Source organism: Camelus bactrianus, chromosome 4 (genome assembly GCF_048773025.1).
Source record: "Camelus bactrianus isolate YW-2024 breed Bactrian camel chromosome 4, ASM4877302v1, whole genome shotgun sequence".
NCBI lineage: Eukaryota > Metazoa > Chordata > Mammalia > Artiodactyla > Camelidae > Camelus > Camelus bactrianus.
Window position 1 is genome coordinate 68,666,816 of NC_133542.1, and position 23,323 is coordinate 68,690,138.

The following is a 23,323-nucleotide window of genomic DNA, read 5'->3' on the forward strand; positions in this document are numbered from 1 at the left end:
ATTAAAATTTTCTAGTAATCAAAACAAAGGAGTAAAATGAAGATATTAAGGAGCACTCTTCAGATAAGGCAGCTTGAGACATTCTCCCACACTGCAGACAGCCTTCTGGATCCTTGACCATGACATGCTTGCTCTTGCATTGCTGTTATTTATGTCCCAAGGTCTCCTTTTCTTTGCTTCCCTTGCTGACCAACCTTTCCTGACCTTTTTTTTTTTTTTTTTTGTCCTTATTGTGTAGAAAGAGTTAGCAAAACAAGCCTGACTGCTATCCCTTAAAAGACCTGTTTACAAGGTTGGCCACTGGCTGGCTTCTGGGAACTTAGATTTGGGGAGGGTTCCCACCATGCAGAATTGTTAAGAGTGGCTCACTTTACTTAGACTGCAAACAAGATGGTTTATGCTGAACAGCAGCTTTCCTTCTGGGAGAATGGCATTTTGGCACGTGTCAGGCAGAGGCTGCCTACGTGATTATTCCTCAGTAAAAACCCTGGGCACTGAGTCCCTGCTGAACTTCCCTGGTAGATATTTCACCTCTGTTGTCTCACTTGTTGTTGGGGAATTAAGTACATCCTGTATGACTCTTCTGTGAATAGGCTCTCAGAAGTTTGCACCTGCTCTTCTTTGAACATCATCCTATGTGCCTTTTCCGTTGCTGATCTTTTTTTTTTAATGGCTTAGGTGCATTTTATTGGTTTTCTTTCAGATCCTTTGCTGATTTTGCTCTGTATCTCTTCACTGTAATAAATCTTAGCAGTGAATATAACTACATGCTGAGAACCATGAGTCCTCTTAGTGAATCATTGAACCTGGGGGTGACCTTGGGGAGTGCTTATTCCCTTCTGTCAGATTACAGTTAGGTTCTAGGCCTGGGAAATAGTTTCTATAAAGATGCTTCACATGTCTCTGTTTTAACCCATTCAGTAATTAATTTTATAGTTTGATCCCCCCACAGGATAACCTTATTTTCTTTATTTGCATGCTTTTGGGACTGTCTCATTATTGCCCCCATATATGGATTATATGATTCAATGTTATTATGTTTAAGAAAAATTATGGCAAATGTTATGTACATGGAACATATATTGAAGAAATTTTAAATTTTTATAGCTCATAAAGATTGCTATTGATTTTTGTATGTTTATCCCATAGCTAACTACTTTGCTGAATTTGTATTCATAGTAATGGTTTTTCTGTGATTCCTTTGGATTTTCTAAATATAAAATCATATCATCTACAGTTAATGATTTTGATCTTTCTTTCCAATATTTACATCTTTTACTAGTTTGGACAGCTTTTTAAAATTGTTTTATTTGGGGCATGTTACAAAATTCTGGTTAGGACTGAGACAAGAATAATCACACGATAGTAGCAGACATTCTCTTTTTCTTGCTTATTTTAATTAAGAATACTTTAAGCGTTTCTCCCTCTAAGAACAAAGTTGGCTACTTAATATAGAATCTCTTCATCAGAGGCTGAGTTTTCCTTTTTTATTAGGAATGGATACTGAATTTTATTAGATTTTACAAGATGATCATTGAGATAGCATATAATTTTCCTTATTTATCCTATTGACACAGTACCCAATATAGATTAATTTTCATATATGTAACTTTCATGCATCAGTCAGGTAAACTCTTTTGGGAGATTTTTCTATTAATAAGTCTATTTACTAGTATCTTATTTAAAATTTTCTAATCTATAATTATACACTAATCTGGGGTAGAGTTTTTTGTATGCGCTACTTTTGTCTTGAAACAGCATCATTGTCATGATTCCTATCTTTTACTGAATGCTAACTATTTTCCAGGGACTAACCTAGGATTCTTAGCTCCTAACCTGTAATCTTAACAATCCTGCAGAATCAGTATAGAGATGGAAAAAGAGGCTCAGAAAAGACCAAAAGACTTGTATGCTCAAGGTCATACAAGTGTCTTGCGGCCTGTTAGAGAATAAATTACATATTTCTGATCTTTTCCATTGCTCTGGAATTGTGTAGACTCTAAAAGTTTAAAAGAACTTATTGGTGAACTCAGAAGGACTAGAGCCTTTTTTATGGAGAGAAGGGAGATAACTATGATCACTTTCCTCATACTGTTTCATACCCTGTGATTGGGTTTTTCAGATTCCCTTTCTTGCGGCCATTAGATTTTTTTTTTCTCCAGAAATTATCTATTTAACTGAGACTTCAAAACATCTTACAATTTTAAAATAATACTTAGTGCTCTTTTGAAAGATCTCTTTTCTTCAACAGATACTCATTGAATCTAAAGACTAGACACTGTTCTAGGTGCTAGGGATCAAACAAACCTGTCTTCCTGGAGCTGACATTTAAATGGGGGTAGAGGTGGCAGGTAGAGACCCACAGTAAACAAAGTAAAGAATATAACATTGTAGAAGTGCTACGTATGGAAAGACAGCATAGGGTGCAGCGCAGCAAAGACTTTATGATCAGATTGTGCTTAAATCCCACCTATTAGTTCTGTGTGTGTGACCTTTGGCAAATTACTTAACCTTTCTGAGCCTTGGTTTTATCAGTAAAATGGGGTTAATAAAAGTAACATATTGAGTTGTGTGAGGATTAAATGTGTTAATATGTGTTAAGTGCTTAGAATAGTGCATGGCACTATATAGAAGCTAACTATTATGATTATAAGAAAAATGAAGTGAGAAAGGTGGGTAAAGAGTGCTGGAGAGGCATATAATATTAAATAGGGCAATTAGAAAAGACTCTATTAAAAGGCTTCAGTTGATCAAACACTTGGAAAACAACGTGGGTATCTTTGGAAGAGGATTCAAGGCAGGGGAATAGAACACAAAGATCCTAAGCAGATGACTGCCAGGTATGTTTGAGGAACAGCAAGGTCAGTGTGGCTTAAGAGAACTGAGTGATAGACCAGTAAGAGATAATCAGAGATGCATTTGAGGGGAAGGAGGAGGTGTATGAGGGCAGAAAACATAAAGCCTTTACTCAGAGTGAGGTGAGGAACCTTTAGAGATTCTGAGTAGATAAGTGACATCATCAGACTTACAGGCACACGCTGCAGGGGAGCAAGTGCAGAAGAAGGAAGCCTGGTTAGGAAGCTACCACAATAATTCAGCAGAGAGATGATGGTGGCATGGAACAGGATGATGGCAGTGCAGTGGGTAGGATTCTGGATATATCCATTTATAACCAAGAGAATATCCTGAAATGGATGTGGGTGTGAGGGAAAGAAAAGTCCAGCATGAAACCAAGGATTTGGGCTAGGACAACTGTAAAAACATAATAGTCATTAACTGATATGGGGAAAGCTGAATGTGGAAGAGGTCTAGAAATTCTGTCTTGCGCATGTTAGGTTTGTAATCTCTATTAGAATTACCAATCCATCTAGAGAGGTGGAATAAGTATATTATATTCAAGTCTGGAGTAACTGAGAAAGGTCTGGGCTGAAGATATAAATGCGGAAGTTATCAGCATAGAGATAATAATTAAAGCCATGAAACTACATAAGGGCATCGAGGGAGTCAGTTGTAGCTGGAAAAGAAGAGGAACAAGGATGGAGCCCAGGGGCATGCCAGTGATAGGTCAGAGAGGTGAGGAAAACCCACCTCTGAGAAACTGAGAAAGTAAGCTGACACGAGACCTCCTTTGTCCTGAGTCAATCAAACAACTTGAATTTAGGTTTTGAAGGCATTATACAGAGAAGGCAACAGAAGTCAGAGCTCAGAGTCTAATAGAAAACCAGCCTTGTTAAACTGGAATCCTGAAGGGCTACACTCACATAGTACAAGGATGAACCAAACCAAATTTCACAACTTCCTGGCCCCCACAACCACTCCTCATGGGACTGCAAGAAGAATTCTCTTGGTGCTGAGCAGAGCAGAGACAAAGCAAACAAACAAACCAAATAGTTCTGAGGGTTGTAACTATGAGCCAGCCCTCTTGCATGTTTCTAGCCCAAATTCATACCATCTAGCTAATCCCCAAAACCTGGTCTCCAAATGGCAGTGCCTCCAGGTATCTAGCAGAAGCAAATGCAGACCCTCTCTGGATGAAAGTACCATCATTCTAGAGCTCAGTGAATTTCCCACACATAATTTCAAGGATAACAAGAAGAATCTAGTCAAAGATAATCAAGCATACAAGGATATAAAAACAGCAAAGGGTGTCTTGAAGAAGCAAAAGCAGATTTCAGGTATAAGAATTACCAGATAGATAATAAATAATATAGTAAGTATGCTTATTAAGTTTAAAGAAATGAAGAACAAAACTGAAAATAGAAAATAGGGAACTATAAAAAGGGCCATGAATTATTTGAAAAAGAACCAAATAGAACTTCCTGAATGAAAAATATCACAACTAATACAAAACTGAATAAATGGCTTTAATAGCAAGTTAGTTACAGCTGAAAAACTCTGTGAATTGAAAGCTAGATCAGAAGAAATTACCCAAATCTCAATCAGAGAAACAAAAGGATGGAAAATATAGAAGTCAAGAGACGCAGAAGACATACTGAGAATTATACACAAACACACACACACACACACATATACTTATCTCAATATATTTATATTTATATATATATAAAATTAGAGTTCCAGAAAGAGATGAGAGAGGAGCTGGGGCACAGCCAAGATCTGCACAGATAATGGCTTAGAATTTTCCAGCAATAATGAAATCTCCAACCTACAAATTCAAGAAGTCCAGCAAACCCCAACAGGCTACATACAAAGAAACAAAACCTAGATATATTACAGTATAACTGCAGAATGCCAAAAACAAAGAGACGGTCTTTCAAATTAGCCAGAAAGAAACGGATTAAGGCTGACTGTCAGAGGAGCGCTTACATAATCTGCAGACATCAGTCAACACTTTGAGACAAGGCTGTTTAGAGAAATATGACTGTTTTGACAAATGTGTAAGTCATGTTTATTGGCAGGGATCCAGCTCTGTCATAAATCATAAATAACTGAATACTCAAAGGATTTTCTTCTTCCAAAGAAAAGAAAGCAGAACTGAAAGAAGTGTTGCTCAAAATGACAGGGATTTTTTTCCTAATCCCACCAGTACTGTATTACTACAGATAAGGCCTATTCCCTGATGGAAATTTGAGAACCAAAATGTGGGTCATATCTGTTATGTTACAGATCTTGGCATTTCAATCCCTCTCCTCTGAAATGAGGCTCAGACTGGTGTGGAAAGCTCCTCTTTTTCTAAATGTGGAAAGAGCTCGGGCTTAAAAATGAGAAAGACTGCTGGAATCAATTAGGCATGATACTTAACCTCCATGGGCAGTTTCCTCAACTATAAAATAAGGATAATAGTGTCTATCTTCATTTAATCCTTCAACATACAACTATTAAGTATCTTTTAAGCAGGGATATAGCTCAGTGGCGGAGTGCATGCTTGGCATGCACAAGGTCCTGGGTTCATTCCCCAGTACCTCCATTAAAAATAAGTAAGTAAATAAATAAACCTAATTACCTCCCCCCAAAACAAAAACAAACAGTAAGAATCTTTTAAGTATGAGGAACTGGGTACAGAAAGATACACATATATGCAATTATAAACACACACAGACTTTAGGGAAAACACAGCATAATGCTGATAGAACTTTACATTCCAGGCAGAAGAGCTGAGTCTCCCCCAATGAAAATGACCAGACCACAAAGAAAGGCCTAAAGATACCGGCATCCAAGATGACCCAACTGAATGGCCCGGCAAGGTGGTCACATTGAGCAGCTCACTGTGACAAGCTCTACCCACAACCTCAGAGATTCCAATCATTTTGATAGCCTCCACTCATCAGTCTGAGCAGACAAGCAAAAAGTTTCAGACTCTGAAGAAAACTCTCTAATATGAAATAAACAGGAAAAACACCAGAAACAAATCATCATAGAGGGGAGATACCATGCAGGGAGAATTCTTAAAATGATCATTGATGTTCTCAAAGGTAAGAGAAGATATTTCAACCAGGCTAAAAACCAACTATATATGTGTATGTATATATGTTTTACATACATACACATACATCTATATCTTTATGAAAGAAACATCTGGAGAATAAATGAAACATCTCAATAAAAAGCTTAGAAGATAAAGGCAAGGGAATTTCCTAAGGAGCAATAAGATTGGAAGATGGAAAATAAAGAGGAACAAAAATCAGAGGACTAGACCAGAAGGTCAAATATATAAAAGACAAAAATTCCCAAAATAAAGAATGAAGAAAATGAAAATCATTGAAACAACTCAAGAAAATGGGCAGAATTTCCAGATTGAAAGGATTCACCAAGTACATGCCAAATACAATGATTAAAAGTAAACCCAGACCAGGACACTCTGTTAAGAAGTTGAAAAACACTGGAGGCAAAGAGAAGATCCTATAAGTTTTCAGGGACTGAAAACAGGTGACATGAAAGAATCCAAAATTAAAATGCTTTGTACTTCTTAAGAAATACTGGAAGCTAGAAAGCAGTGCAAAAATGCCTTCCAAATTCTGGAGTGAAATAATTTCTAATCGATACTAAAACCACCAATTAAGTATGAGGGTAAATCAAAGACATTTGTAAAAGTGCAAGACTTCAAATATTTTACCTCATATTCACCCTTTCTCTGAAAGCTACTATAGGAGATGCTGCATCAAAATGAAAGAACAAACTAAAACGAGAGCCTAATGAGAGTGTCCAAGAGGAAGACACGGATACAGGAAACAGGGGATCCAACAGAGAAGAGAGGATATTATTATTCTCAGAATAATAATGAAAAGAGATCCTGGGATGAGAGCTGCACAGTACATGGAGAGGGCATCGGTCCAGAGGCTCTGAGAGATAATTCATCCCAAAGATAAAATTAAGGGAATGATGTATCTGAACAATCTGAAAGAAGATTTAGATAATTGGTAAGGAGGCTGGCATTGAATTAGTGATAAGTTCATAAAAAAACAAGGAGCAAAGAAAAACAATCATTTGCTCCAGGGAAAGCAAAAAGTTGTACAGGAATGAAAAAGGTTACTATGTGGCTTAGCTGTTAAAAGCATTGTATAGTCATAATAATATAAGCACTAAATATTAAGGGAATCAAAATTATGATACAATTCTATTGTGTGACTAAAAGGGTATAAAAGGTATGAATGTGAATTGGAGATCGTAAGAGGAGAGATAGACAGCTAACTCTCTCTTCCATAATGGGGTATCAATACATAATGCTCCAAACTGAAGAATCAAGAAATATCAATACCAGCATGTGATTTTAGAAAAATAATGGTTAAATACTAAAAAAATCAACTGAAAAAGATGTAAATGGTACCCTCTGGGAAGAGGCAAACAGGGGTAGGGTAAGAGAGCAGGAGACTTCTGTTTCTAGTAACAATTCCCGGTGGAGTTGTTGGCTGAGTAGTTCTCCCCCTAGGCACACAAGGGAATTACAGTGACATCTGAGACCCACTCCAGGGTCAAGAGAATCAGAATCACAGGAGCTGCGTCCCAGGTACAAGCGTTTCAAAAAGGACTCTGTTTCTGATACACAGAAAGAGTTGTGAACTGTAGCTTTAAATTATATGTATGAGTTGCTTTCATAAAAAAAAAAGTAATATTTAAATGAAGAAAAAACATACATAAAATGTTTGTATTTATATGAAGGAATATTTAGAAAACACATATATGCTAATAAAACATTCTTATGTATGAAATGTGAATAACAAAGTATGTACTCCAGAAATAATACATCAGTCATCCAGTTCTTTTTCATTAGAAACTTGCAAAACGGTAGTTTAAGACTTTTCATGTGCTTCGTGGGAAAAGTAAATATCAGATACTTCCATATGTTAACAGAGAACTGCACACTTGATTCAGAGGCATCCAATAGTTTTTTAAAAGATCACATGGGTCTGTGTCATGCTCTGATTTGCCTCCTGCATATGGGCTCCCCATTTCATTTTTAGAGATCAATATGTTCTCGACAATTTAATTTTTTAGAGGAGTGTTACTGCATGTGCCATCAAAAGCAAACAAATACAAAAATCTTTCTATTATTCCACTATAATTCTGGGTGTCAGATACTGAAATCTAGAATTAAATCATGATATATAATTCCAATTATGCACAATGGTGTTTTTTAGAAGTCAGCATCCAACACTCATTCTATATCCAAATACCACTCTGGAAATGGCAAGCATATAACACGAATGATATTCTTGACACTATAAAAGATGGTATCAAATAATGTTCAATTAAATTAAGAGAAATTAACAGCTTGTTAAAATACTCTAAATGCATGCTAGAGCATAGTAAGCAATAGACTTGACCTGGTGCATCAATGTATTGTTACAACATTAAACTGTAACAAACGATTCCTTTTCTATTTATTTATTTTTTAAATGTCAAAATATTTATTTATTAAATAAATTAATAATAATGATAGTATAATTACAAGTTAACATAAATAACATATATTCATGAACAATAACTGTATTTTCCAAAACAACAAACGATTCCTGTTCATTGACAAAGGCACAGAATGCTTGTTCTGAATTCTGGTAAGACACAGAATACCTGGGCTTTCCTGGTTTTATATGTTTAAATGGGGTAGCCAATAAACCTTTTCCTCCCACCCTCTCAAAAAGATTAAAAAATAACAATGCACACAGTTTAATAAAGTACACAACTAATTTTCTTAAAAATCAGAAGTTGCAATGTTAAACTTGATAAAATGGGTAGAGGAAACATGCTGAACAATTCAGGGTGAGCCGGATACTCTTGGAATTCAGACTTTAAAAAGTGAAACTAATCATGAAAATTAGATGGAAAACATATGCTTGGGGTCAGCTCTCTTGGCTACCAGACATCTCTATTGCTCCCCTGAAATAAACCTATTAATGTTTGCTTCTCCATCTAATTCTATATACACCCACAACAGAAATAGTTTTAATTGGCAGATCTGTGTTCCCAGCGTATTTCTGAACATATTGTCCACTAATGAAATATTCCTACCACATACAAACGACTCCAAAAATTGTTTTCATTTTCCTGTAAATTACTATAGTTTGCATTCTAACAATCTTAAAGTGCCTCGCTGCTGCCATTCTTTATATAACCATTGAAAACTACTGCTTCAACAGCAAAATATAAAGCAAAGGATTTTCATGTTAGATCCCCGTTACTTCAGCACTCAGGGTCATCTTTTTTTTTACTTATTGTCACAAATTTTTTAAAAATTAAGTGCAACTAAAACCATTTATGTTGATATTCAATGACTGTCACTATATAGCATGGGATAGACATTTCACTTAAATTATAGCAGCTCTGTGTGCAGAGGGGAAGAAGCTTGAAAACTAGAAAATAAAATTTGCCCATATACTTCTACCTCTGTAAAAGAAAATTATTCTGGGTTATATAACAAAAATAAACCTCCCACCAGAGATCTTGGAAATCTTGAATTTTTTTTTTCCTGCGGGAGGATTTATTATTTTCCACTGAGTGTCCATTCATGCGTTTTCTTCTTGTTTCTATTCATAGCACCAGATCCTGACTAGCATGCACAACCTCAAAAGAAAAGAAAGACTAAATACAAACCGTGTAAAATTAAATAAAATGAAGCAAAATAAAAAGGCACGTGTTCAGACTGGTTACCCCGGGGCGGTGCCATAATGTCTAACACGGGCACTAGCGCTCATGGAACTCACCTTATATGCAACACTGTTGGATGAATCCACAATAATGAACAGGGGCTTCCTTGTGAAGGGATAGAGATCTCCAGGGTGAAGGCTGGGGAAACAACAACAGTCACAGTGAATGGCTGTATAACGCTCAGAAATCTTACTCTTCAGTCTGGACTGCTCACATCTCCTTCTCGCCATAGCACTGAGAGAAAAACAAAGATTAATGAAGCAAAAGACAGAAAAAGTCTGTATTTAATGGGATAGACAAGGTAGCAGTTTTATGTGGAAAAAAAATTCAGACATAATTATTATTCAAGAATATTCAAGGGGGAGGGTATAGGTCAAGTGGTAGAGTGCATGCTTAGCATACACAGGTCCTGGGTTCAATCCCCAGTACCCCCTCTAAAAATAAATAAGAAAATGTAATTACCTCCCCCCCAAAATAAAAGAAACAATTTAAAAAAAAGAAAGAATATTCAAACTAAAAAGAAGTCCATATATTTAAAGATGGACTAAATGCACAATATGAAAACCTCAGAAGTCAGCATTTAGGGATTTATTAAGTATTTAAATCTCCTCCTGAGAACATGTTCTGAAAACAAGACGTAATAACACAACCAGATTTGTATTTCAATGAGTCTTTCAAAGTCTACATCAATTTTGAAGACTTTTAATATTTCAAGCTGTATCTTAATATTGCAGACAATAAGCAGGGGATCCCCTTTTACTATTTTTTACATTTCCTCTGGACATCTGCATCAGAATCTCATGGGGTGCTTGTTAAACATATAGATTCACTGGTCCTCAGAACGCAAAGGCTGAAGTCCAGTAATCTGCATTTATTTGAGAGCCACTGCTTAAGGTTGCAAATTTGGGGTGCATGCTCTTTCCTATGGCCTAGTGGACAATGTGTGCATGTTTATAAACATTAATGCAAATGTAGATATAAATATATTAAATGATGTGTCAATGAGCAATATTATCAAACTTCAATATCTTTCAAACACGGGTTTCTCTAATATAAATAATTTACAAAGAAGGTTAACCAAAGCACCAACTATGGCTTAGGGGACTGTTAGCTATCATAATGTAACTTGAATAATTTCTCTCTCTGCTCTCCTTTCCCCATTCTTTAATATGAACAGTTAACATTTTTATGTAAAGTGTTATTAGAAATGCAGTTTCAAGAAAGTCCAGTTTTCTCTATAATCACGTTGCTCTCTCTCAATTAGAAAAATTCTAATGGCTCTAAGCAGTGAATGTGTTGAACAAACTTTCATGGATGAAATCTACCTGAAATCATACAGCTAACTTCATTTATGCTATATCACACCAACAGAATCTTGTAAAAAGTTTACACTGGAGGAACGGTATAGCTCAGTGGTAGAGTGCATACTTAGCATGCTTGAGGTCCTGGGTTCACTCCCCAGTAGCTCCATTAAAAAATTAGTAAATAAATCAACTTCATTACCCCCCACCCAAAAAAAGTTTATACTGATATTAACATGTATCATGTCCTGGCATATTCTTTATTTACGGATATATTTAGTCTCCTCCAACTTGAATGAACATACCTCCAGTGACTGAGTCATGTCTGACATATGATACTCAATGAAAAATTTAAAAATAAATATCAGCCCAAAATTCTAATTGCCTAGGATAGTCAGAGCCTGAAATACTGCTAGAATCCAAGTAAGTGTTATAAATAGTAGTCTCTGGGAACATTTCTAGTATACGAGAAAAAGTCCCCATTTAGTCCTTAACATTTAGAGAGAACTATAATTTTTATAATAGGGGAAGACACCAGAATACATACCAGTGCATTTCCTTGTGGGATTGATTTCGTTTGTGGATGGCATCTCCATTTATAATATCCCGGTTACTATTAGTAAGTACCCCTCCAAAATCATAAGGACCTATAAAAACAAAGGGAAGAATCCTAGACTTCAGTTGGAGAATAATGTTGATCTGATGCTCAAATACAAAGGTATTGTGTGAATTTCTCATTGATACAAGTGGAAAATAATTGCACAACATTTTTATTATTTTAAAATTTAACATTTCTAGTTTAACGTAGCATTTAAACGATTTCAGCTTGTTGCCTGCTTCAACATTTTAAAAGATCACTTAATTATTCATCAGTTCTTTAAACAGATTATAATGAGAAAACAAGAATCTACTGCATCCGATTATTCTGAGTAAAAAAGGAATGGAGATACGGGATGCTCAAAATGATGTTTTCATTTCAAGCAAAATTAAAATCTCAGGTTTAACAAAATTATGTGAGAAAGTTGCAGAACGAAGTCTGCAATAATTTATAATTTCTTAAATATAATTTTAAGTGATCCACTAATTGTAAACTGTAGGGAAATTTTTGAATGGAACTTGAAAATTCTCATTGACAAAAACTTTATTTTTAAGAAAAAAACTGCCAAATAGCAGTGCATGAAAAAAATCCATTATCATTACTATTATATCAACCATTCTAGCTCCAGTTTGGGAATTAGCCTTTCCCAGAAATTCTTTCAATTAATTAAACTCTCATTTTAAATGGAACAGCAACTGTGGGATCTCTCCCAAAGGATCATTCAGTTAGTACCTATTGTATTTTGGAAAAAGTAAAACAAGAGGTTAATAAAGTAGGAAGGGGCCCAGAAAGTCTGATTCAATGGCATATGTTATAAGACATGGAAATAATCATTCATAAATACATTACTAACTTTATTACAAAAAATCAGTTTATGATTTTACATCACTTTTAATGCTAAGTGGTATATTTTATCCCTTAAAACAATCACTGCAATGAAAAGACAGATTTATTTTATTTTGTTTTCATTGTAACACTTTAAGAGGCTCTACAGGTCATGCAAGGAAGATGGCAGGGACATGCATTGTATAAAGGAATGCAAATTTCAACAAACAAATGAGTAGGAAAATGTTAAGGATGTTAAGAAAAACTTTTTTGTCCAGATAAAAATTAAATTGTTTTATTTACATCCAAGTTACTCATCGATTCTGACCAATTTCATATATTCTGGACTCATGTCGTCTGGACAGTTTTAAGTTTTTATTCTGAAATAGCATCCCAATATTCTACAGGTTGAATCCATTAAACCAAAGGAAGGACACAAAACAAAATCATGTCTAGGACTTGAACTTTCACAGTTACAAAAGGCACTGATTTCTACAAGACTTTCAGCCACAATGAAGCCGCTGACCAGATTCCCCAATGTACTAAAGGATCAGAAAAATTCAATAATTTGAAGCAGATAATTAGGCTTGGTAATAATAATAATAATAACAATAATAATTTGGTTATTCCACATACATATATGTGTGTGTGCTTTTTTAGCAAATCTGTTAGTGAAGCATGCATGTAGTATGCGAATTTGCTGATGATTTTTGAACTTTACGGTATAATATTTCAGCAAATAAAATAGATTGGGGTATCTACAAGATTGCTAAGTCAGCAAATAGACCAGGCTTCAAATTTGGAAGCTTCTCTAGAAAGCTTGAGATGGTCTGTGGGCTAAGGGCCATCGCCTTGTAGAAAATAAAGAGAATTCAAGCCCTGCTCACGACAGGGAGCATTCCTTTATTGTACCTTCACTGTCAGAACGACCTGTGGGGAAAACGCCAGTGGCTGACAGGTAAATCAGAAGCACACTATTGGCAGGCAGCTCCTGAAATTAAAGAAAATCACATATACAAAACAACAAACAGAAAACAACAGTTTTATTGCAAGTTCATGATATTGTAAAGTTGTGGGGAAGACAAGAACCTAATTTAACGTATTATGGTTTTCTCCAAGAGGAAAAGTCACTCTTGCTGGTTCTAACTTACAACTGTCTACACAGCAAAGATTCGTTATTAATCTATAACTACTGCCAAAAGTTTTGAAGACATTCTTTGCTTCAAAAACCCCGTCATTCAGAGAATGCACTCTGAAAAACTTAAAAAGGAGAAGTAAGGATCCTGACAGTAGGTCTAAAAGACAAACTCCCTCTGTGCCTTTGTCTATACAAATTCTGGGAGGAATTCCTGAATCATGGCTCTTTCAGATGACCAAAATGTTTCCCAGAGCTGCCTGAATATAGAACATGCCTGTGTGATCTGCTCCTGTCTTTCAGTTCTGCATTGTTATACCTAAAACAGTATAGTAATAAAAACCTGGAGGAAGGAGAATGAGAATTAATCAGTATTCTCATGAATTAATGGTGGGAAACGTACATAACATCATGAGCAATTTCCATGCTAAAAATAGCTATGATTAGGCTATTCTAAAGGCAGTATTCTTTTTCATATTTTTCCTAAATTCTTGACTCTTAAGAGAAGAGGGACTCTCGGATTTCATTTAAGGCACACTTTCTCCATACAGTAAAAAGTACTGGATGATATATACCTTAAAAGATGCTGCTAAGAATGTGTACAGTTGGCTGAACGTTGGTTTGTAGAGTAGATACTTGTGGGGGTTTTCTCGTCTGGTAGGCTTATCAGCTGATTCCTATATTTACACACAGAAAAGAAGGCACATTCAGTTGGTCCTGTGTACCCATGGGTTCAGCATCCATCGATTCACCCAACCATGAAACAAAAATATCTGGGGAAAAAATTCCAGAAAGTTCCAAAAAGCAAAACTTGAATTTGTGGTATACCAGCAACTATTTATATAACATTGACATTGTATTTACAACTATTTATCTATCATTTACATTCTTTTAGGTATTATAAGTAATCTAGAGATGAGTCAAGATACAGGAGGATGTGCATAGGTTGTATGTAAACAGTACACATTTCATATAAGGAACTTGAGCATCTGTGGGTGTTGGTATCCACGGGGGTCCGGAACCAATCCCTGGTGGATACAGAGGGATGTCTATACAAACTGTACTTGACAGACGAATTATCAATGCCTATTTTCACTACTTTCTTCATCAGATACCTTTCTGTACTACCATTATGCTTATTTATTTCTCCTGTGTCTCATCAGGAGAATTCTTTATTCACATTCATGGCATTTGCTGCATAATAGCATTAATGAGGAGCAGAAGCAGCAAGAAGCAGCAAGAAGTAGCAAAATTGCAAATGCAGGTACATCACCTGCATTCCTGGCTTATTCATCTGGGACGCTAAATTCATCGGCTCCCTTTCCAGGGCTTGTAACATCCGGAACATGTCAACAGTTAGTTCACTGAACTTAACCTGCAAGGAAAACAAACCTGACCATTAATGTGGTGTGTAGACCTTGAAGTGTTTAATCACATTGTTACTTCTGACTTTCATGTATACCTAACGCCATTGGATATTTTATTCTCTAGCATTTTATTATGAAAAATTTCAGAAGACAGAAAATTAGAAGAATTATACAGTGACATCCATACGCTCAACATCTAGATCCTGTAACACTAACATTTTTCTATATTTGCTTTATCACATCTCTCTCCATCTATCAATACTTCAATCAATCCATCAATTTCCACAGGAATTTTTAAAAGAAAAAGTAATCATGTAAACACAGAGACCTAGATCCCATAAAACATGCTAACTTTTGGCAAAACAGCCAGGCTGAAATATTGCTGAGGCCTATTTTAAAACTGCTTCAGTACACTTTGGTACTGTATATAATGTTTAAGACTGAATCTTTTTCTATTTTGAATAACACTTCTACAGAACTTCATGCAGGTAGTGTTTTAATTTAGAAATTTGCAAATTAATGCCTATAAAAGCCAAAATTGGAGAATTACACAAAAAAGTTAAAACAAAAATGATAGATGTAAGGGAAGGATCCAAAATTAAAATTTATATAAATAATGCATATCAAAAAATGTATTCACTGGTGACTTTTCCAATATCCCATTATTTCCAGTAAATTACATTTCTAGTATATTAAATCCTCCTCATCATAGGATTATTCTGTCATGAAAAAAAATCTTTGAAAGTTGCTTTTGACAAATGTACTTAAAAATAATTCCTCCTCCATTTTTGCCTGATTGTAAAAGTAATATACAGAAAATAAAAATCACTTAAAATTCTATTTAAACTTTTTATGATATTGGTAAATTTCTTGTCTTTTTCTTGTGCATATATATATGTAGACATTTTAACATATATGAAATAATTCTGCTTATACAGGTCCATAACTGGTTTATTTTCACTTGCCATATCATAAGTATTTTCCTTTGTGATTAAAAACTCTTTCTAAACCATTGAAACGTCTGTAATATAGTCCATATGTAGACACAATGTAATTTAACCATCTGCTCGAGAATGGATGTTAGGATATTTACAAAGAAACAATTCTGTAATAATCAAAAGCACTGTTTTTCCAGAAGCACTGTTTTTCAAAGTGAATTTTAACCATAATTCCTTCCCAATTCTTTACCTGGTTATTACAATTACCAATAATGAGTGCATCAGCCAGAGACAACTGTCCCACAATCATGCCCTGTTCCAGCAGCGGGGCTCCTGTTTCAGCAAGGCGATTAGATGTGATAACAATGGTATTATCATCATTTAGTACCATAACAGGGTCCGCCTGGAGAAAAAAGCAGTAAGTATTGGATGGCCAAGACAAAACACCAACATAAGAAGTTATTCCTTCTTGACATATACACACAATAAAAATGTATACCACTTAGATGTTTACTTAAATAATTATGACAACCTTTCTTGTCAAAAACTGACCTCAATGAAAGCTGCTACCTCTTGAAGTACCAGGTTCCATTCCACTTGATCTTCAGTATTAAAGCGGTGAGTATAATCTTCAATTTCATCTGACAATTCCTGATTTTACAATATCACACACAAAAGTGGTTAATTAAAAAAATAAAATAGATCGCTATAGTATAACGTATTTCTGACATAAACTGATATAGTTTGATTATTATCAACACACACTTTCAATAACCAAAACAAAGAATGAAAATTACATGGTCTTGCTTCAAAATCAAAAACTCCAGAATGATGCATATCAACAGACCCACGGAGATCCAGAGTGATCCATACTCAGTGCTACATCAGCAGTAACTTATGTAACAGGAAATTCTTAAAGGTAAAACCCCAAATTTTTAACATTAAAAAAATGAATACTGTCTAGCTGATTTTTTTGTTTTTGGATTTATATCCTACTGTTTCTTTTGGAAACAATCTTATCAGCATTTGGGATGTGAAGGAGGACAGAATAAAACTTGACAAAACTAGTTTGTTATACTGAATCACTTTGAAAATAATACAAAATTGTAAGTCAACTATACTTCAATTTAAAAAAATAACATGTTATACTTAAGCACTAAAAAAATCAAGAAGTATGTCATTGAAACCACTAATTAAATACAGAGTGCAACCAGAATGCAGTATGCAAAAATTACAGGTATTAAGTGAACCCAGAATGCAGTTAACTCTTAATTATCTGAGTTAATTAAGGATAGAGTGATGCAGGCATTTTAAAGGGATGGAAAAACCAAAACTCATTCCCAGAACCTTTGTGAAATATTATGTACTTTTTTTTTTATAAGTTTTTTTTTTTAATGGAGGTACTGGGGATTGAACCCAGGACCTCATGAATGCTCTATCATTGAGCTATACCCCTGCCCCCCAAAACATACTTTTTCTTGACCTAAATTTTCAATTATTTTCTCTAAAATGAAATATTTTAAATTTTGTTTGCACTTCCCAACCATCCATTGATGAGTGATGAAAAGCAAAATGAATTGAAGGGACAAAAGAAAGAAATTAAGAAAATTATCTCTAGTGTGTTTGAAATATGAAAAGACTTGGAAATTTTTTTTATCATTACCCTTGTCAGAAGTTACCATACTCTGAAAGTTGTAATGATTTAGATATATCACAATTACTTAACCTTAAATCTATTTAAAAAAAACAAAACTATCCATACACAACTAGAGGTTAGGATTCTAATTATGTTAAAGTACACTTACCTTCACCAGGTCCTTCACAACATCCATTTTGTTGAGAAGAAGACAAACTACTATAAATCTTGCATAGTATCGTAGCTTCTTAACTACTAACTCAGGTCTACAATAGATAAATGGAAAATTATTCATTAGATTAAAAAAATGCTTTTTTATTTTTCTGACTTTCTAATAGCTTTTAAACACTTTCAATCCTATTTTGCATGGTTATAAACATTTCTGCATACAGCCTATAGTCTTTGAATACATTTTTTACTCAATGATTCATTATATTGTTCATTCATATATTAATTCATTCAATATGCATCTATTGAGAACTTAGATGCATCAAGCACTATGCTAAGTGCTAGAAGTAGAATGATTTAAAAGAAACTGTAGACATGGTCCCTTCCTAGAAGATCTTACAGACAGAAAAGTATGCAAAATTAGAGGAGACAGATAAATACTTGAAACGGTAGAATGAATATTATAATGATAGGAGAATTAAAGGCTGCTATTTGAGCCCACAGCACTGGTTCTTGGGTGAGACAAGGCTTCCAAGAGAGAGTAATGTTTAAGTTAAGGCTATATGGAAGAGTCAGAGACAACGGGCAGGAAAACACAATGTGAAAAGAGTTCCAGGAAGCTCATTTTTGTTTTGAAATCTTATTCTTCTGTCATTAATATAGCCAGTTTTCTTACGCTTACTGTTTGTTAACCGTATCTTTTTGTATACCTCTGCTTTCAAGTACCTGTGTCTTTTTACTTTTATAACGCATCTTTTGTAGACAGCATATTGTTAGGTCTTACTTTTTTATTCACTCTGACAATCTCTGCCTCGTATCCTCATTTACATTCACTCTTATTGTTGCTTTGGCTGGGTTTGCAACTTCCACCTTGCTTGTTGTTTTCTATTTGTCTCTTCTGTGTCTGTGTTCTTTTGCTGCTCCCTCTTGTCTTCTTTTCAGTTAATCAAATTCATGTTAGTATTCTATTTTATATCCTCTATTGGCTTCTTAAATGTAGACTGCTTTATTATTGTGTGTTTTTTTTAATTGTTCTTTTAGTGGTTGCTAGGAGTGGCAACACACATCCCTAACTTATCAAGGGCGACTTGCAATCTATCTTGCACATCTTCCCGCCTGACCCTTTATACTTATATCTCTTATCAGTTCAAACTGGACACTTCCAATTTCTACTTCCTATTTTCCACAACCTACATTACAAATACAATAACCTTACAACAGTTTGTTTTTTGTATATGTTTTGCATTTTCCATAATAAAAAATTTTAAAATTCCTCTTTGACCCAGAAATTCTTTAGAAATGTGTCTAATTGACATACTGACTTTTTAAAACTATGTCTCATTCTTAATTTTTAATAGAATTGCACCATGGTTAGACAATATATACTTGAAAAATTATTGAAACCTGTCTTGTGGCAAATGTAAGTCAACTTCACAAGTTTCATATAAGCTTGAAAATTATGTGCATTCACTTATTGTTGTATGCCATTTTATGCACATTACAACAAGTTATTAATTATGTTACTTAAATCTTCTTATAATTGTTTATCTTCTTCACATATAAATTATTACATATGTTGTATTAAAAATCCCTGTATATTAGACCATTTTCTGTATATTACATCAACTTCCTGTTTATTAGACCATTTATCAATTTCTCCCTGGAAATACACCACTTTTTTGCATTATTATTATGCTACATTATTGCGTATATACAAGTTTAAAATTTTTTATTTCCCTGAGTTTTCCCTTTTAGCATTATGAAGTAAAACTCTATTCTTAATAATGCTTTCTGCCTTAAACATAAATAATTTGTACATAAATAGAGCAGCATTTCTTGCCCTTAGTATCTGTCTCATTATCTTTTTCTTTGTACCTTATATCTTTGGTGGTCCTCTTATAAACAGTGTATTAATGGATTTTTCTTAAAAAGGCAAACTGATAATCTCTGACTTTTCCCTAGGAAGTTTAGATCACTTTCATTTACTACAATTACCAACAGTACTTGGACTTGTTTCTACTTTGTTATTTTGCGCTATAATTATACTTTTTTCATATATATATTCCTTTCCTACCTTTTATTGTAATGATCATAATTTTATTATTCAGTTTCCTCCTCCTTCTGTATCTTCTCTTTATGTTTTTTAGAAATATTTTTCTTAATATTTTAATATGCAAACTTTACTTACTCTAAGCTTCTTCTGCACAATAGATAGATCTTATTAGTATGGTTTAATTCTTCATTTTCTTTCTCCTTTCATGTTGTTATCCAGAATTTGGTACCACTTTATCTTAATAACCTCAATTAGCCATTATTACAATGATTACTATCTTTTAAAGCCCATGCTGTTTTAGGAAGCAAGGGGATAATTTTTTCTCACCAATCCTGTGTTTCACCCCTTCCTTTTAGTTTCAATTTTCTTCTTCCTGAAGAAATCCTTAGTAGTTCCTTTATGTCACCAAAACCAGCCACCCCCACTGCAAGGCTGTCACAGCACTGGGCAGAGGGTTAATGACCTGGGGATTTCCCTCACTTTCTTGACAGCTAAGCTGTCCATTTAAGGGGATGGTTGATCTTTTTTACCAAGCATTTCTAGGTGTTTCGAAGACAGTATCTTAGATTTATCTATCCTAACACATTGTCAGAAGTGGAATTTTAAAACAGAAGGAAAATCTGTAGCAGGATGATGTCAATTCATACTTAAAATAATAAGACAATCCTTTTAATTTGGGGGGGAAAATGGTTCTGTGAATCTATATGATAAATTATATAATCATGAAACACAGACTTCAGAATTGCAGTCTTGTCCAACCTACCAGGCCTGCTACTTGTAAGATGCCAGCTTTTTACACATCTGCCTGAGAAACTTTTTCCAGGTGGCTAACTGCAACTTCTACCCCCAGTCTCTATGTACTCGGAAACTTCACCTTCTCCATGTCTAACTCTGAACTAGGTTCAGCCTTAGTCATTTATACCTTCGGGGTTTGCAGCTCCCAGGACAAGTGACTGTGTGCATCTGCTAAACGGGATGAGCCCAAGGAACTGAGACATTCTGAGAGTTAGTAATTGTCGGAACATACCACTCCTCCTGGCTTTGTCACAGTCCTTAGGTACTGCAACCATACAGAGAGAACTTGACCTTTTGAGGAGAGATTTTTGCTTTTTAAAGCAGCTGTGAAATTGTGGAACACTTTCTTAGCTTTAATCTATCAGCTGCTGATTTTAGCAGCTGTCACCAACTGGCTACCTTAACTGGCACCCTTGCACTGTGTGAACTAAGAAACAAACCACCAACCTACCAGCTGGACAAAATCCTTCCTAAAGTACAGGGAACAAGATTTTACATACTGGATTGTCCTTTGATTCTAAGTTAGTGGCGTAAGCCAAGGCACTTGTCATCCTGGTTCCAAATAACTGTACCTCTGTTCATCTGCCCTGCTCTAGGAGGCAGCAAAAGAAACAATTCACATGTGGCATTTGCTATTAGGATAGAAAATGGTTTCGATAAATCAGACTGTTGGGTTTTAAGCCAAGGGACTTAAGTCCAATTTTCCTTTGCAAATTAGAAAATGTAGAAAACTGAATTATATACAGTATTTTACTATTGCTTAAAATAGTTCTTTGCTTTTATGTATTTTCATACTCATAAAATGTTATATAGCCCTTGTGCATTTTTTTAGGGATACAATTTGTCTCACCAAGAAGTCAGACAAACTGTAAAACATGAATGAAAAATAAGGGGGGGTTGGAGGAAATGTATCTGTAGTGAAAATATGTGATGCGAACCATAAGAAAATCTGAAGGAAAAGTAACTGATGGAATGTCTGATAGAAGAATGAAGTAAAGGCATGGCAAAGCGAGTTTGGGAAAAATGTAGAATTCAGCATCTGCATACGTTACTCGTTTCAAGCAAACTCCTCTAGACAAGTTTGAACAAGATTTTCAAGGGAATGAAGGGGATTTACAAAGAGTGGGGTTTTCCCCAAAAATGTTGCTATTTAGCTGGGAAGCTTATGATACCCAACCACAAAGTGTTCCCTAGAAAAAATGCATTAAAACTATGTTTTCTTCTATTGCTAAGAGATTATAATCTTTTCACTTATATAACAATTAAAGAGTTCTGTTGCTGGGAGTAGAGAGAACATTCAGATCTTCTATGCCTGAATACTGTCTTCCAACAATTCTGAGAATGCCAGCAATAAAGATTCTCCAGTAGATCCCTGATTTCTCCTAAACAATTCCATCCTCATCGGGGATCTACCTGCACCTCAAATATGTCTGAGACTCCCACAAAAAGGTAATCGTCTAAAAGGAAAAGAGTAACGTGTACAGCTTCTTTTCTTTTTTCTTCTCCCACCCAAGCACTGATCACACAGCCAGATGCATAATAAGTGCTCAAAAGATTACCATTAGGAATGAATGATTTTGACATGATTTTTTTTTTCCTTACCGTGGAGCAACATGACTGCAAAATGGTATTTTATTTATAAAAGAAAATTCAAACAGCATTACGGTCCTACATTGCAGTTCTTAACAGGTTTCTGAATGTATATGAACTAAGATGACACAGGCTAGCAGAACAAAGGTTATCAACGAAGCCTCACTTTGAAGTTGCTTCTTTTCTATAGAACTTCATGTGACCCCAATCTCTCATAAAGAAATAGTCCACCCCTCCTTTGTGCTCTGGCTCTACCCTGGTATTGTGACATCTGTTACAACAGCTATAATATTTATTGCTTTTAGGTAATATACCTCTGTATGCTTAAGAAGGCCTAGTACATAACAGGCACTGAATAAAACCCATTAAATGAATAAAATTTATAAACAAATGTGTTCTTTCCTGCGTCATTTCCACACAGACTAAAAATTGTGAGTGTTTTATCTTCCTCTTTCTAAAAATAATAGGTACATACCTGTCCTCTTTATTGACTTGAGAATAATATGATCGCTGCCTGATTGCAGAATAGAAGGAGAAAGCCTCATTCAGGTAGCTGGTCTCAGATGTGCGTAAGCTACAAGAAGGAAAAACACGTCAAATTTGACAGTGTCTCAAACTCTTCACCATGATAAATACTTGTTCTGTTATTCCTCTATTTCTCTACTCAAGGGGATGGGAATTACTATCCAAAATTTGAATCAGCAAAGCAACAATCATGTCACCCTTAAAATGTGTAAAACTAATGATAAGGATAATCAAAAAAAACAAAAACAAACAAACAAAAAAAACCCTCCCCACTGCTCCCAAGCCTATTTTGATGACTTTGGGTAAAGCACACATTATTCTCATTCTTCAAAGGGCCTCTCCAAACAGCATTCCACTCAGTTAAATCTTTCCACCCAGGACCACACCTTTCATGACCTTCCCCAAATCCACACATAGTCATTTGTCTTTTGGGTCATTCCTTTAGTTTTTTCTCAGAGGATTCAGAAATGGACTAATCTACATTAATCTTCAGAGGATGCTGATGAATTAGATTTTCTGCTTGTTTTTTTTTAATTGAAGTATAGTCAATGTCAATAACATTTCTAGTTTTACAAGGGACTTCTTAAGAAAATATTTTATCTTAGAGAGTAATTTTAATGGTGGGAATCTGGGTGGCATGCCAAAAGACAAGAAGAGGAAGGAATTTTCTGACCTATTAAATTATTAACAGTCTAAGCCTTTTAATGAAATACGTGATATCACTAAATGCTAATGAGATTTAGATTCCTAAAAGGAGCTCTCTTCTTTCCTCGACTCATGGGTGGGACT

General features: G+C 34.9%; 1 protein-coding gene across 3 annotated transcripts in view; it reads right to left on the reverse strand.

Annotated features, from left to right (window-relative positions):
* SCAI (suppressor of cancer cell invasion) overlaps positions 1-23,323 on the reverse strand; it is a 112,645-nt gene that overhangs the window by 23,405 nt on the left and 65,917 nt on the right. For 2 of the 3 annotated variants that reach the window (XR_012506547.1, XM_074362216.1), the window contains exons 6-14: positions 22,485-22,583; positions 17,573-17,669; positions 16,320-16,418; positions 16,018-16,170; positions 14,736-14,837; positions 14,038-14,139; positions 13,240-13,318; positions 11,452-11,551; positions 9,660-9,837 (exon numbers count right to left, since the gene is read on the reverse strand). Coding sequence is in view for 2 of the 3 variants with exons in the window: in XM_074362216.1 (XP_074218317.1) it covers positions 9,660-9,837; positions 11,452-11,551; positions 13,240-13,318; positions 14,038-14,139; positions 14,736-14,837; positions 16,018-16,170; positions 16,320-16,418; positions 17,573-17,669; positions 22,485-22,583 (1,009 nt within the window). In the remaining variant the exon portion in view is untranslated. The remainder of the gene's footprint in view (positions 1-9,659; positions 9,838-11,451; positions 11,552-13,239; positions 13,319-14,037; positions 14,140-14,735; positions 14,838-16,017; positions 16,171-16,319; positions 16,419-17,572; positions 17,670-22,484; positions 22,584-23,323) is intronic. The other variant, XM_074362218.1, reaches the window with a different exon arrangement.